At 36.2% G+C, this 17,252-nt stretch overlaps 1 protein-coding gene across 1 annotated transcript in view; it reads right to left on the reverse strand.

Annotated features, from left to right (window-relative positions):
• Positions 1-17,252, reverse strand: part of LOC134278459 (teneurin-2-like) — a 50,747-nt gene that overhangs the window by 29,457 nt on the left and 4,038 nt on the right. Inside the window, exons 2-3 of the mRNA XM_062760776.1 lie at positions 8,382-8,666; positions 2,866-3,192 (exon numbers count right to left, since the gene is read on the reverse strand). Of these exons, the coding sequence (XP_062616760.1) occupies positions 2,866-3,192; positions 8,382-8,595 (541 nt within the window). The 5' untranslated portion in view covers positions 8,596-8,666. The remainder of the gene's footprint in view (positions 1-2,865; positions 3,193-8,381; positions 8,667-17,252) is intronic.

Below are 17,252 nucleotides of genomic sequence, written 5' to 3' on the forward strand. Positions count from 1 at the left end.
TGACCATTCCCTGTTGTAGGAGTCTATAATATGTATCTACGTTCTGAATCCCATCCTGTTTGGTTGAAAACCAAGGGAGTTATAGCCATTTAAAGTTTCAGCCAATCAGATTGCAGCGCACGTGCATGCGCGTGATTTGATGAAAATTATTATATATCATATTGTAGGATATCCTAAAGCATGCCTATGTTTTAAATTTCAAAGCATTTCGTCAAAAAACAAAAAAGATATTGAGATTTTTGTTTCAGCCAATCAGAGCGAAAATATATGCTCATGATTTTCTTGTAGGAGTCCAAAGAAATCCCATGCTGTTTGGTTGAAAAACAAGGGAGATATAGCCATTTAAAGTTTTAGCCAATCAGATTGCAGCGCACGTGCATGCGCGTAATTTCATGAAAATTTCTATATATCATATTGTAGAACATCCTAAAGAATGCCTATGTTTTAAATTTCATAGTATTTCGTCAAAAAACAAAAAATTGAGTTCGTGCTAATTATGTCACATTATCTACACTATAATATATCTTTAAATAATAAGTTTCAAATCATTTCATTAAAAAATATAAAAGTTATAGCTATATTAAGTATACAAGTCATTTCACGTGTTGCACGCGCACGCACGTGCATGCGTATGCGCGCAAAATGACCTTCGTTCCGCACACCTACACTACACACCCATTAACCCTAAAAAGGTTTTAGGTCAGTTGGGTGAACAGTTTTTGTGAAAAAAAATAATAATAATAAGAAACAGCATGTCCAAATTATCCAGACTATCGCTATTCAGCAAGTGTGTGGAGGAAAACATTTTTTTCGGTTCTGATGTTTACTCTGATATCAGAACTAATACCAATCACAGAGAAGGTCCCAAGTTCAGCTATCCCAGATCAATTTCTTCCATCACCATGTAAATCCTGATAACCAATCACAAGTCCCCAATACAATCTATCCCATCATGCCACGGCTTGACATCTCTCAATATCAACTCTTCACAGGATGTCTATATAAAAGCTTCTGCCTTTGGAGTCAACCAGGAGAGAAAATTAACTAAAGCAAGGAACAGATCTCAGAGAAACACACATCTCTAAATGGACTAGACAATACAATGAATACTTTTTGTAAATTTCTGAGAATCTTGACCAATCAGGCAATGATTCAGTCTGGCTATCTCAGTGAGTGTATAGTCCTCACTTCATCAAATGACTGCAGCCAATCAAATAGTTCTTTTTCAGCAAGGAGATGACTGCCTTATTTGCAATATTTGATGGATATTCCACCATACTTAGTCCTATGGGACACAAAAATAACATTTCCAATTTGCCTTGTAGTGCAAACAAAGAGATGAGTTGTTAGAAATGGCTGTTGTTCAAGAAAAGCTGACATTTTCTTCTTATTTATGGAAATCAACATGTCTGTTTCCCAAATCAATACAACCTACTCACACTTTCACCAATTTCCCAGACCCTGTGTTTGGGTAGAGGTCAGTAACTCCAGTGTAAATACAATTTATTCTTTTGTTTTTCCTTTATACAACTAAAGGCATATATGCACACAATTTGGTGACATAGATAATTGTATGAGTTGTAATTTTATCAGAATCTCACTCAAAATCTTATAACAAGGTTTTAAGGCATGACTGTCAAAGTATCATTTCTTATCATGCTATACTGAGCTCATTTAATCCTAAAATTAAAAAAACCTCTTATAACACACTTTAACTGATGAAATGTCACATTTGTGATATTGTAATATATCTCAAACAGAATAAATATACCTATCAAAGATTGGCTGTCATTGTGTGATACAAAGCAATACTTTAGTTTGATTGGCTGTCAAAGTTGGAGACAACAAATCCCTGATTATGATTGGTCAGTCAGTCTGGACTGTCCGAGTTCTGACAGCCACTTCTGATAATACAGATCTATCAGGCCCGTTCTTACAGGCCTGACTCTGACTAAAGTCTCCATCATCAGTTTCTCACCCCATCCATCAACCCAGTTGTCAATACTTGTAATAAGGTTTCATATCAACAGATGTATATCAATGAAATTATAGAGTGGTTGGCACCATAACAAAATTACCCTTTATGTCAGAGGTATTCACTTCTACAAATGGGATAAGCCATTCCTGGCACCTATCTTCCTAGCTGAATTGAGTGGTACATTATTTCTGAGTCTACTGTATTTTCTTATAGCAGTCCTTGCATGTCTAAAGGCATTCTGCCTGTGTTCGAGTTTTCTATAAAATGGGCGGCCCAAACTATTAACTGGGGAGCAGACTTGGACCACTTTTTTCCCTCTCCATGTTTTTAAAACAGGCACATTACAGGATGATGAGGGAATGTCATGCAAAATTTTTACCACTTTTGACTAGCCTTTTGGGAGCTCTCAGGCAAATGAATCTATCACTAACTCTATCAAACCCATACTAAAGTAAGACTGCTGGGATCTTATTTTATACAAAAAAAAATTCTAAAATGCTTACATGAACTTCCTTCCTTATCAGGTGGCAAATAATATTTGTTTTACTTTGTGCATTTCATCAAGTTTTACAACTCCTTTAGATAAGTGCATATATTTTTCGTACTGTAGATTCCTTATTATATGCATGGAATTTATTGTTTTGTAATTTTGCAAGAAGCAAACACTTGCAAAGTAAAATTACTTGCTTTTATTTTTAAGGTGCTGAAATCTATGTCAAATTTTTTAATCAACTGTCCATTCTCGAACTATGTCAAATTTTTTAATCAACTGTCCATTCTCGAACTATAATTTTTGCACTTTGACATTGAAGAGCTCTTTTGCCATAATAAGAACTTGCAAAAAATAAGGAATCTACAGTATAAATATTTTGTCTAAAATCTGTTACCTGCATGATGGAATTTATTTTGGCCAAGCGGTGAGTTAATGTGATGATTTTGGTTGTCGGGGTCAGAATCTGACCTGGAAACAACTTCATTTCGCATAGAATGCATATTGTCCATTTCATTGGATGAAATTGAGCACTGTGACCCCTGATGATTGACACTTAGGGAGGCGTGTTTTGTGGACACTGAGAGATTCTGTTCGGACTCTTCCCCCTCCGACCCCTCACGGTACGTGTAGAAGCGAGGGGTTTTGTTGTTATTTTTGGAACACATCATGTGAACTTTTTGGTCCATGGCTGTTAGCTCAACATGCTCTTCAGGGGTTAGACCTTACAAACAGAGAGAAAGCAAACTAAAGAGACAGTAAACAAACAAAAAATAACAAGAGGCCCAGGGGCCACAGCGCTCACCTGAGCACATCAGGCTTGAATTTACTCCACCACCCCCCTCCCCTCCAGGCGTTCATCATTTGAACAAACTATAATCTACACTACCTGAGGATGATTCCATATAAATATCACAAATCATAGCTTTGAAGTACTTGAAAAGAAGATTTTAAAAGGTTTCCCTATATATCCCTATGTAAAACTTGGGTCAGCCATTTTGGCCCCACCCTTGCCCCAGGGGTCATGATTTGAACAAACTTGAATCTACACTACCTGAGGATAATTCCACATGAGTTTCATCTTTCCTGGCCCAGTGGTTCTTGAGTAGAAGATTTTTAAAGAATTTTTCCTATATATTTCTATGTAAAACTTGGGTCGGCCATTTTGGCCCCACCCTTGCCCCAGGGGTCATAATTTGAACAAACTTGAATCTACACTACCTGAGGATGATTCCACATGAGTTTCATTTTTCCTGTCCTAGTGGTTCTTGAGAAGATTTTTAAAGATTTTTCCTATATATTCCTATGTAAAACTTGGGTCGGCCATTTTGGCCCCACCTTTGCCCCGGGGGGTCATAATTTGAACAAACTTAAATCTGCTCTACCTGAGGATGATTCCACATGAGTTTCATCTTTCCTGGCCCAGTGGTTCTGGAGAAAAAGATTTTTAAAGATTTTTCCTATATATTCCTATGTAAAACTTGGGTCGGCCGTTTTGGCCCCACCCTTGCCCCGGGGGTCATGATTTGAACAAACTTGAATCCACACTACCTGAGGATGATTCCACATGAGTTTCATCTTTCCTGGCCTAGTGGTACTGGAGAAGAAGATTTTTAAAGATTTTTCCTATGTATTCCTATGTAAAACTTGGGTCGGCCATTTTGGCCCCACCTTTGCCCCGGGGGTCATGATTTGAACAAACTTAAATCTACACTACCTGAGGATGATTCCACATGAGTTTCATCTTTCCTGGCCCAGCGGTTCTGGAGAAGAAGATTTTTAAAGACTTTTCTCATATATTCCTATTTAAAACTTGGGTTGACCGTTTTGGCCCCACCCTTGCCCCGGTGGTCATGATTTGAACAAACTTGAATTTACACTACCTGAGGATGATTCCACATGAGTTTCATCTTTCCTGGCCCAGTGGTACTGGAGAAGAAGATTTTTAAAGATTTTTCCTATATATTCCTATGTAAAACTTGGGTCGGCCATTTTGGCCCCACCCTTGCCCCGGGGGTCATGATTTGAACAAACTTGAATCTACACTACCTGAGGATGCTTCCACATGAGTTTCATCTTTCCTGGCCCAGCGGTTCTGGAGAAGAAGATTTTTTAAAAATGTCATAAATTTTTCACAAATTCATAATTATCTCCCCTTGGAAGGGGGCGTGGCCCTTCATTTGAACAAACTTGATTCCCCTTCACCCAAGGATACTTTGTGCCAAGTTTGGTTGAAATTGGCCCAGTGGTTCTTGAGAAGAAGATGAAAATGTGAAAAGTTTACGACAACGACGACAACGACGACAACGACGACAACAACGACAACGACGACAGACAATGGACAAATTTTGATCAGAAAAGCTCACTTGAGCCTTCGGCTCAGGTGAGCTAAAAATTCATCATCATTATCATCAAACTATAAGATTTCTGTCAGGAAAATATAATAAAATTTTACAAATTAAAGGAATGTTTCTACTTTTAATATTTGGATGCAGCAGAGTGAAAATGACAATGATGATGATGATTAAAATAATAATTGAAAATGAACAGATGAATCACAAAAAACATGCATGCAAAACAAGGGTAAAACAAAGAGAGTTGTCTTTCTTTGGTCTTGGCAGAATCTCTCTAAGGAGTCTGAGAGACGGGAAACAGGCCCTCATATTATAGATGTAATTAATCTAGCAATATTTTTTTTAAAGAAAAACATAGACGTCATGACATAACACTATAATAATACTTGGACATACATGTACATATGCATTTTCCATTCACAATTCTTTCAGGATAATTTCTAATTTGTAATTAAACACTAGTGACGAAGTAGTTAGAGCTAAGCTACTAGTAATTAATTACATGGACTAATGCTGGCATTGAAAACAGAGAGCCTGAAATGAGATTGGAAGAGTTTTCTCAGATTGCAGTGTTCCCCACAGACTGTGTCAACAGAGAGAGACAATGGAGCTAACAATGGACACTGGAGCCGGGAATATGGAATACGCTATCATTCCATCTCTCTGTACCATCCAATCTCAGCTCTGATGATGTCCCCAACAAAATCAGATGTCGCCAGCATTCAAAAATCTTTTCTAGGACAATACCCACAATGCACCCCTAAATTTTATTCCGAGGACATCCATCATGTTATCACAATCTCCGAGTCAATTAAAATCTACTTAACAGAATTCCTTGAAAGTATTCAATGTGAATCACGAAAAATCTATTGGTTGAAATATCATCATCTAAAAATATTATTTTATTTATTGGTTGCGAAAAACAATTTCTTTTCACCAGTATCTACAGTTTTTAATTGTATTATACTCAGTGACTTGCTTCTCTAAAAAGAATTTGATTCATCAGCTGTTGGAAATGTCTTACACTATGGACTAATAAACCTTCCAAAACAAAAATTGTACGATATCTGCTCATTTCATAAATAATTTGTGCAAGTTTATGCCAAAAACAAGAGTGTATATTAACCAATTTTCTTCATGGCTTTCCCGAAATATGTTTTCTTGATGCAAAATCAATGTCACATTGCTTCAATAGATACAAAGATTACAGTCAAATTGCCAGCAGCTTGTTTCTCCTGAAAACACGGTCTATTACTTCTTTATCAGTGTACTCCTAAATGTTCCTTTCTAAATTCATCTTAAACGCTTTCTCCTCTCCACTCCAACATCACAGGCAGAATCAATACAACAGCAATGAATTCTTAATGTGCGTGTTTACCATTTTATACAGAGAGGTTTATTGTTTTTAATTGTGACCATCATTGAAGCGTAAATCTTTATAAATGATATACCAATGTCATTACAGATAGCGGGAGGCTGCAGACATTAACCAAAGCTCACAGGCTCCTAACAATACACCTTATCACCAGAAAGAAAACAGCCCTAATTACGTGAAAATGGTGATAGCCCTATCTGTATTTAAAACTTAGCTATCACCTCAGTTCATCTCTGTAACACCCAGAGTAATTGCTTGGAGCATCCTTTGGAAAACCAAAAAACAAAGAAAGAAAAGAGATCTTAACTGCTATCATCATAGTAGTGTGTCACTAAAAAACAAATTGATCATACTCTGAAGTGTTGTGAATTATTGCTGCTGAGAAAAGATTAAAAAAGAACTTTTATTGAGGAGTAAATCATCAGTTCATTTTATAATTAGAAAGTTCAAACTTGGTGACATAAGGTCAAAGGTCAATGACATACAAAAAATTGGATATGTATAGTTATCAAAAGTTTTACTCCAATATATAAGAAATTTTTCTTCAGATTTCAAAATAAAAACCATTTAGAATTAAACTTAATAATCTTCCACTAGATCTTTTGAAATATATTTAAAATATCAGATAAAAGGTAGAATCCACATAGAAGCATAGGACCAATGTAGATTTAATGATTTACTGCTCATGAAGACTTGATGGCTGATGTACCTGCATGCCAATAACTACTGAATCCTGATGTTAACATAGACTATGATGCTATCATGCCAGGCTAAGCTGATGTGTCTACAACCCCCTGAATTTCTGATACTGAGCACACCTGATCTGGGCCATAAAAAACCTATCATCTAATCCCGTTTTCTTGTATTCTGTAGATATACAGGTCAGGTGTATAAACAAGACAGGTATCTTGGTGTAGTTATATTGGCAGCCTCCAGCCATTAATCTCACCATGATCATGTCCCTCCACAAACAGGGAGGGGGGATGTTGGCTGGGGCAACATAAACACAGATCACAGCAAATTCCTGTCATACCTCTACAAAAGCTACTTCATCTTACTCCAACAGCTATGAATCTATTCCAAAATGCCATCCATTGAAAACAGAGTATTTAAGACAATCAGAAATTAAACCTTTAAACCAATCTAGGGATTTACTTCAGTAAATTTTAACGTTTTTGAAATTTGGATAAAATGACATTGTTTTTTTCTAAGGACAATAACAATAAATAACATTTAAGTTCCAATTGCAGTTCATAAAAGGATTTTTTAATTCAATTGGACATCAATTCCAGAGTATAACAGCACAATCAAATTAGACTTCACTGTAGTTTATGGGCCTGCAAGACCATTAGAATGACTGACATGTCTAAAATTTTCCAATTCAAATCTCCATCATAAGACCCTTCTATTTCATCAGAAATGGGGACATTTGATTGCTGGCAATAATCTCAGAATCACATTGGTTCCGCTTCTGTAAGCCCAATTACTGCAGCAATCAATAACACAGGTTTTAAATCAAGGTGAAGAAATTAAAGCATTGGCAGAATGATGTGTATCTAAGTTATTTGAAATAGATTAACAGTCTAAATGTAAAAGTACCCAGAGTCAATTATAAAAGGGGATTTCACATCATAGAAGAGCCAGTAATAGCTGTTATAGTAGTCCAACCTGACAGAGGAGGATGCTAAAACTTGTAACATTTCTCAAGACAAGAAAATGACATTTCCTGCATGCCTGAACTTCCATAATCAAACCAGTTTTACGATGGCAGAAAATTGACTAAGGTCTATAAAAATCTAGTACTGACCATCAAAAGACCTGCGACTTGTCAGAATCCGGCATTAACTTACACACTTGGGCCATTAAACAGGCACTCTCAGGTCAGCTGACTGACAACCATTTCTGATTTTACTGGTCCAGCAATCATAGAAACTGAGCTCTTAGAAATCGTAAAAGTCAAACGGCATTAAAAGGCAGGCATGTAGGATACAGCACAGACTCCAGTCATAAAAACACTTCCTTAATTCTCTGCATTTAGACAATGACTAAATATGCTCACTTAACATTCTTACTATTGAGATCAGCATGACCTACATGTAAAGAGGTGATCCCAGACTTAGTATAGTTACATGTCTAAGATGTTTGTTATGACTGTACACAATGACTTCCCTGTCAAACACTTACCTAACCCATTGAGTTTTTTGTCCTGGTGAGCGACCTTCACCTCCTCGTAAGGTCGTAAGTTGTCATCTGAATGGAATTCCTCGTCAGATGAACAGCTGCCCTGACTACTGTTCATACGACTGTCCTTCAGACATCTTTTTCTTTGTGACTGACCTTGACCCTTCGGTCTATAGTTATAATTACTGTCCATCGCAGGGCCTGTTTGTGCCTGCATTTATACTATAGCTGTATTTTCTCCTTCAGCTCTCTCATAAGTCATTCAAGTCATTTTGGGTGTTACTCCATCTGTAAGTAGATAAAGATGATAAGAATCAAATTTAAAAAGTCGAAATGCATATTTTTTATGATTTTTTTGGTATGCAATTTCTAACCTTACAAAAGTTCAAACAAAATAATGAATTATATAAATTGTGAGTGCAGTAAGAAGTCATGGATTTCACGGCGACATTGGCCAGTCTGTTGGCTGCATTGTTTTCTGTTGTAACACACAGATGATGGGAGGCCACACACCACCAACAAAAAACACCACTATAAACCGCAGGTCTACATTTAATAAGAAACATTGCACTTCTAAGGTGAAAAGTGCAGATCTTCAGATAGATGTAGTCTGATAGAGATTGGAGCATGTGATCTAACAAAACATAGGCTACTAAAATACCAATCAAACGGCAATGAGTTAACAGATAACTAATACCCTATATCCTCACCAAACATCAAGACAAGTCAAGCGTTAATTTCTCTGACCAATTCTCCCCGATCCTTGATTTGGAGTTGAAGTACAAATTCATTACTATAATTGATCAATGCTTTTCCATCAGCTCTACTTTCTGGTTTAACCAGGCTTCAGTCAATACGTTCAACAATACAGAGAGGCAGATTGGGGCCTACACACAAGTTTTGTCCATGTACGATTCAATTATAACAAACACTGGTTAGACATATATGTTCCATTGGAACATTTGTATCGAAGCAAAAAAAAAATACTGGTTGAAAAAAGGAGACCAATTTACATAGCTCCATGACTGACCAATCAATATCCACATACTAGATTACATGAAATACAATCACTTTGCCTTTCACGATAAAATTGCTAAATTCCCTGTGGCCTTCTACAAAGTATGTCTTCTACATATGAAGGCCAAGTCCATCAAATTGATTATAACTTCTTGTCAGCACATACTTCACAAAGTAAACTACAAAGAGATATTAAAGTTTTCAAAGTCAATGCTGCAATTGGACATTAAAGGTCATTTCCTGCACCACCACTCCCTTCCCGGAATTCATGAATTTATTAAAAACAGTGAAATTATACCAACCAATTGAATTATTTGAATTATGCTTCCAATTTTGTCTTTTCATCTGTTCTATAACTTCTATAATTCATAGCATTCCTAGTAGTCTAACATTACAACCATAATCTACTTCAGAGCACTGCAAAGGTACCTCCCCCCTTTCACCTCTATCTCGCTTTGAAATTTATTATAATACTTCATCTATAAAACTGGCTTTTGTTTGAAATTAAAGGCAAAATCTTCCAAAGAAAAATTTCCAATATTGTTTTCATCATCTCTAAATTTCAGATAATATAAGCAGCAAAACAAGAAAAGATGAACCAACCTGGACTAGCAATATAACATCACTAACAAAGAGACTTATTTTCCTTGATTGTAGAATCCCACTAAATCATAGACCATGCTCACATGCTGAATGATCTTTAACAAGCATGGTATTGGACTGTACCTCTGCCCTGAATTAGTGTCAGCCTCGTAATTAATTATAGTGACACACTCCTCTAATGAACTCCCCTCATCAAACGACTTCAGCCCACACAGTGTGTGTGGTACTGTCTTACCCCACAATGCTCAAACTGACCAACTGCCAGTCTATTATTAATGCAGGTCTGCATTATAACTAGTATTTACAGGAAAACACTTTCTTGTTTATAAATTTAGCGGAGGCTTCATCCATCACTGGTTTCCGTGGTCTCTGATCTTGGCTGGTCCATATGGGTTCTATCTTTGGTCATTAAATGAACCTGACTTTAAAGGTTGTGTTTGTTTGGAAGAGCAGAGGAAATCAAATTGCCCTGTAGCCATTTGTCCAGCAGAGGAATTGAGTGATGCTAAAAGTCTGCTAAACTGGAGAAATATTGGAATTATAGATGTTATGACAACAAGCCAGTGATAAATGGCTAGACATAATTTAATGATGAAAACATACAAGAGAATGTTTATAAATACACATGCTCTGTGGCCATTTATCTCCCTATGTGTCATAACTTTCTCAAACATAAGATATTGGCTGTTTCAGTTTCAACCAGATCAAGGAAAAACTCTTTTTTCCAGTAGTTTATGATTCATTTATGCTACATGGTTTACAAGCTACTTGCTAACTCAAAGTGACAAATTATTGACCAATCCAAACCCCTGGGACATCTCATCACGTGGAAGTGGACGTTCAGTGGTGTACAATGAATTCAGGTTTGGTAACATCAGACATCCCATAGGACCCTGTATTTGACATGGACCAGTCAATCATTTTCCTGTTCTGTTCCAATTACCTCTGGAGGATAATAATTTTAGAGATGCCAGAACAATACCCTGCAAAACTGGGATTCAATCAACTTTTATTTTCATCACTGTCCATCACTGGGTTTAGAGGTTTGCCAGAGAAAATGTGCAAATGCTGTTTGTGGGCTGTAACAGGGAAACAGTATTTACATTTTCTGTTGCTCCATCACTTTGCCTGTTTTTGTCTGCTATGCTTGTCAGAGCTCTGTCTCATTTCTATCATGAAGTACATCATTTCTTCAGAAGTAATCTCACTGCTCCAAGGCAAGAAAAAAATCAATGAGAGAGCAATCCATTTACTTATCTATCAGGATTCTACTTTATTTCAATTCCAGTGGTTTAGCAAACGCTTCTCAGAACATGTCAATGATGTCAAGCCAAGACTTTCATTCTAGAAAAATGATTTTCCAGTTGAAGAAAGGTTTAGTTTGTTCTACAAATAATTACTTGGCTTTTTTCTGAACAAGTTTGATTTCTATAACATAAGAACCTATACCAAACTGAGGTAATCTGTACTAGGAGATTTTTAAAGTTTACAAAATTTTGAGTCTACGTTATAATTTTATTCATTTACAAAATTTTGAGTCTACATTATAATTTTTTTTCAAATGAATAGCCGTATTTTGTGATTGTTGGGTATAAAGATTTTTTCAATGATATTTTAATATCATGGATCATCAGTTTATACTGCCTGCAGATCTGTTTATTACACTTGACTGTCAATTTCACATCTAACCTCCCTGGACATTTTCTGTTTTTCTCTGGGGGTATCCTTCTTCATTGAGGGAAATTTTCTCAGGGAGATTGAATAAACACACAACATATGTTATACAAACTCCACTTCTGCAGAAAGCAGTGCAATGGCCAGAATTATCTCAGAGATCAGTCACGACACAGATCAGGGCCTTGTCTGGAGGAGTTATCCTCCCCTGTCTGTTCCCCGATAGTCATCACAACACGACAGACCTCGGAGATGACAAAGATATTACATGACAGGAACAAGGACAGCCCTGACTGGTTACAGATGTGGGGGGATTGTATTTAACATGATCTCGAGATGTATGAAATATGTTTACAGAAGCAAAATTAAGAAATACCCATCAAAGATAGCCTTCACCATAATGAACTTCCAATGGTTTGCTTAACTCTTCTGATTCAAGGTTAATGAGTACTGACGTGAAACCTGAATTTCTCATTATCCATGATTACCACTGCTTATTTATGAAAAGGAATAGCTCAAACCATTTTATTTGTTATTTTTCAAACGAGATGAAAAGATTTCATAATCAATTCTGAAGCTTTTGTGAACATCACGATAATTGAGTCTGACTACAAACTGTGAAAACACACAGATAAATCTAATGCATCTATTTGAAAATTCTATACTGCTTTAGCAATCTTTAATTCAGTGCCATAAAAAAAAATTCACAAAGTATTGCGCAGATAATGAAGCATTTTAACAACATAAAGATACCACATCTTGCAACAAAAAGAACATAAAAGAGCCCTGGATTCCAGACCTCTGCATTATAAGTATCTACAAATGCCGTCTGATCGGAGATTTTCTCTTCCCCCTGCTTGGAGACCACCTATCAATAGAGCTACTATATTGTACCTATATCCCAGCTTAATGAGCTCTAAAATCAATGTGTGCCACACTTTAGCTGCTGGAAAATTGAGCAATCATTTGTTATAGAAGGGGCTCCATTTACCAGCATTTCCTATAAGCCTTAGAAGTACATTCAGCTCAATGGAACCTTAGCATTCAAGACATATCTCAAGTCCCCACAGCAAATGATCAGTGAATTCACTACAAACAGAATACCAATGTATATTTGAAAAGTGTTAAGTAAATTAACTATCATGCTTTTCTTGGGCTAACTGATGCAGAAATAATGCATTTACCAGGGATATACTTAATGAAACATAATAAACTCAGCAGCAAGCTAGATATGCTGTGTATAACCATTATTTCTAGGTGACATTAACTTGGTAAATGTTACATGATAAGAACTCCAGTCTCTGCTGTAATTCTTAAGTACATTTGAATAAAAAAGCTGACATGCTCCGAGTGCATGTATTCTGGAGGCTTTGGGTGATAATGGGGAGTGATTCCTCCATCATCAGTAACCATTCCCCTCCAGGTCTGCCATTTCCACTTCCTAATGCTGCTTTTTTTTATGCTGGGATATTACAACTGATGACAGAGGTACAGGCCTGGAAAGTCAAACACCTCCAGAATTTTGCCAAAGTCAAATTTTTCCTGAAAAGTCCCTGTCTCGTATATCAAACCTGATTTCATGCTAGAACAGCTCACAATATTTCCTAGCATTGTTCCAATCAGAAACCCTAAGCCTGTTAGATCTGACAATTTCTGGGGATTTATGATCTCAGAAATTCTTCCATGTTTTGCCTATTAACTGTTATCAATACATCTTAGGTCAATATTACACACATAAAGCTGCAGGAAATCCTGGAAATTTATTTGTTTTCGTCTTCCACGATTTCCTCAGCATCAAGTGGAAGAAACACTTGTACCACAACAAAATCGAGTCTGCACATGTAAGTCACTCTGCCCCAAGCATTATATGTGATCAGTGCCTCTTGTTAGATGTGAACAAAGCCTTGGCCTGCCCTCTATACTTACCATATGATTTAGACATTAGTTAGCCTGATTTCAGACAATCTTAGCTAGTATGACATGAGACCCAGCTGTTTAACACAGAGGAGACCTTCACTTTACTGGGGGAGCCCTGCTGGTCTAACTCCACTAATCACTGATATTGTGTATCATTTCCTGGTTCCTCACTGCTAAAATTTCCTTTCCAGTTCCTGAGAAACTCTCAAAGGAAACTCTCACTTCAGCTTGTATAACAATACTCGAGAATGGATTTCCCTGCTCCTTAAAGAATCTCCAATCACAGTTTTTTAAGACATCAAGATATCATTTGAAATTCTCACTGTTAGATAAAGCTTTTCATGCAAGACCTCTACTGTGCATTTAGAGGAAGATAACACGTCTCTAAAAGTCAAAGTTTGACACATGGAAATTAGCACACAAGTTTTAAATTAAGCTATCTACTACAGAACCAAGGTACACTGTGGAGAACAGGCAGATAGAAGTAAGATCTATTGTAAGAATTTACTCTGGCTTGCAGCACAATGCACAAATCAATGTGGGTTCTGAATGCCTAAATACAAAGTGTATAATCCTGCAGGAAAGGCTTTCTTTCATCACATATCTAAACTACATGTTTACTATGAAATTTATTCACTAGGATTTTTATCAAACTTCATGATGAATTTTAAATTAATTCAAAGTTATTAAAGAATGAATTTATAAATACAACAAAATGCTCCTCCATCATGAGAACCAAGTGTGGGAAATCCTCTGATTCACACACATTACCTTCTTATTGCAGTAATCCTTAGAATTAACGTTCAGATCGCTTAAAAGAAAGTTTCCAAAATAGAATCACTATAAAACATCCATGTAATACTTTAATTTGTTCCTCTCTTCATCAAGAATTAGAAAAACAACACCATGGATGAACAAAATATGAAGTTTCTTCCCACAAACATTTCACGAAACACTTGAAAGAGGAGTTTTTAGGGTTGGATGCTTATTGCTCTTGTTGAACAAGAAAGCTATTGTCTAATCGAGGGGTTTATGTAACAAGATCTACCTCTCAATCTTCAGACTTCTTATGTTTCCAATTTATGACCCTTTAAACAGAAACTCAAAATTATACACCACCATTTGTTGTGAGTTATGGAGTAAGATATGTCAGCAGAAAACCAGGTCTCTGTACACATTTCAGGGTTTAAAGAAAAATGAGCTATTTTTTTATTACTGACAAATTGGATGCTGGCCAGGTGACATGGGGAGAAAGCATGCTGAACTCACATAAACAATATAAAGAGAGACTGTAGAAATTACATCCAGAATTATTACAACCATACAGACAACATACCAACTCAGTTTCCCGTCCACCATTACAAAATGGTGCCTAACAGTGCCAGATCCTGGAGCTGGTTCTACTCTGAGAGTCTGGTCCCCATTAAGAGTCCACACTTTATAGGACCGTCACAGAGATCCCCTGATACAATCAAATATTGGTCACATGAGACTTTTACCAATACAGTCTTCATTAAATATCATTTTCCATTGATTCTCAAGGTCTAGATTCGCAGATTTAACGATCAATTTTTGCACTGTTTACCCAAATGTCACCAAAATGTTCCCCATCAGACTCACTATCTTCACACTCCAATAAATATTTACAGCTGGTGTAAACAAACTTTTCATCAAATCACAATCCATTTTCATCAGTAAACTTTTAAACTTGAAAGTCTCCCTGACATCTGTGGGTCATTTAGCTATCTGGTCCTAACATCTTAACAACTAATTAATGGAATAGGATTGCACATACAATTTTAGATACGCAAAGGGTAATGTCATTAAGAATAACTTTGAATAACATGTATAAAGCTAAGTCACATTAGCCATCATTCTCCCCCACTCCCTATAAATTGGCTCAGCAAACACTTCATATTAACTTAAAAATATAAGGTGTTTAAATCAGAAAATGGACAGTATATATCTTTCCATTTGACCAATCTTCTATGAACAGTCAACATTTTGGCAGGACCACAGAGCCCAGAGAAAGGCTGACCTTTGGTCTACAAGTTATCATGGTGAGAGCTATATGACTGATATTCAGTCTGGTATATGAAGTTTGACCACTACTTATTGATTCTGACCTGTCAATACCTACAGTCTGTCCTCTGGGATACAACCTCTGTAATCATACACCCATTATCACCCCTCATCTATCCCTCCATGGTATATGTGGGCTACAGTTACTTCTTGGTTAGTCAGGCAGTTAGTTGTCAGGCAGTAAAACAACTAGTCCTTGACAAATCAAATAGTCTCCCCCTCAACTTCAATGATGTAGCACATGTATTCAAAAATCTAATCACTCCTGTAGCATTTTATCTAAACATTTCATCAATTTCTTTCTTTGAAATCAAACCTCCATTTAGTTAAAATTTCTGAAATTTTATCAAAAGGAAAGTCAATACATGTATACACCTACCAGGAGAGTAATTTTATCTGAAATAATGTTTGACAGAAGTTATAAAATATGATCCGGTACAACCAATATGTTTCATTTCCATCAAAGAAAATTGACCACTAGGGCTTTGTGTGGGAATACTACAAAGCAGATTTAACTAAATGAGAACACCCTTTTAATGTTCTATTTCATTTCCGTTTTGTATTTCAATTAGTAACAAAAGTCATACATGGAAAAATAAAAATGGAATTAACCAAGATCAAAAACCCTAATCTTTATTTCTCTCTCCATCTGCACAATCATGCATATTGTTTTTGTCTGCGCTTTCAAATTTTCCTTGGAGTTTTAGATTACGTCTGGATTAAAACACGCAATCCTCTAATTCCTGCAAACTCTAAAAATTCAAACTGGCACAAAATGCCATAGCAAGAGTCTAACTAGAGAAAACAAGTTGTCTGATTTCTTGTGGTGATGGCTTGATACAAACCAAACTCCCACAGACAGACATCTGCATGTGGAGAAATTTGTTGGTGAACTGATAAAGCTAAAGAGGGCAATTAGGAATTAGTTCATAAATCCAAAAAGTTTGAAGTGCATACCATATTAATTTCCATACAAATTATTGAAAGAGAAGTTCTTTCCTTTGTTGATTCTTGGCAGCTTAGCCATTGCATTGAGCATCAGAGAGATAATTTCACACCTGTCTAAAATTTACGATTCTCAAATTCTGAGTCAGTTCGAATTCTTTCTCAATCCCTGTGAACATTCTTAATTTCTTCTGTCTGACTTTCTGGTTCCAATGAAATAAACAAAATTTATATACAACCAGTTGCTATGCGTGTTTTTGGCACTGAACTATAAACAGTAAGTGTGATTAATTATGTAAGGATAAATAAGAAGTGATACACATAACATTCCTAGATTGTATGCACGTGCTGAGCAAAATTTTTTATTTCATTTTAAGTGAATTTTTATCATGAATTGATGGGTGAAAAGATAAAATAGACCTTGTTAGATCAGCCATTTATCACCCCTGTTGATGGCATTCACTATTCTAACTACAACTCATTAGCCTCTTTACAAAATTAATATTTTTTCTCTTAAGCCCTATTTACACGATCTGATTTGTAAGATGTGACTTGCCACATCTTACAAATCATACCGTGTAAATAGGAAAATCATAAGACAGATATGAAGTCAGATGGAGTCAGATGGAATAGAAA

Source organism: Saccostrea cucullata, unplaced genomic scaffold, assembly GCF_032062105.1.
Source record: "Saccostrea cucullata isolate Sc308-1 unplaced genomic scaffold, CSIRO_AGI_Scuc_v1 ctg459, whole genome shotgun sequence".
Lineage (NCBI taxonomy): Eukaryota > Metazoa > Mollusca > Bivalvia > Ostreida > Ostreidae > Saccostrea > Saccostrea cuccullata.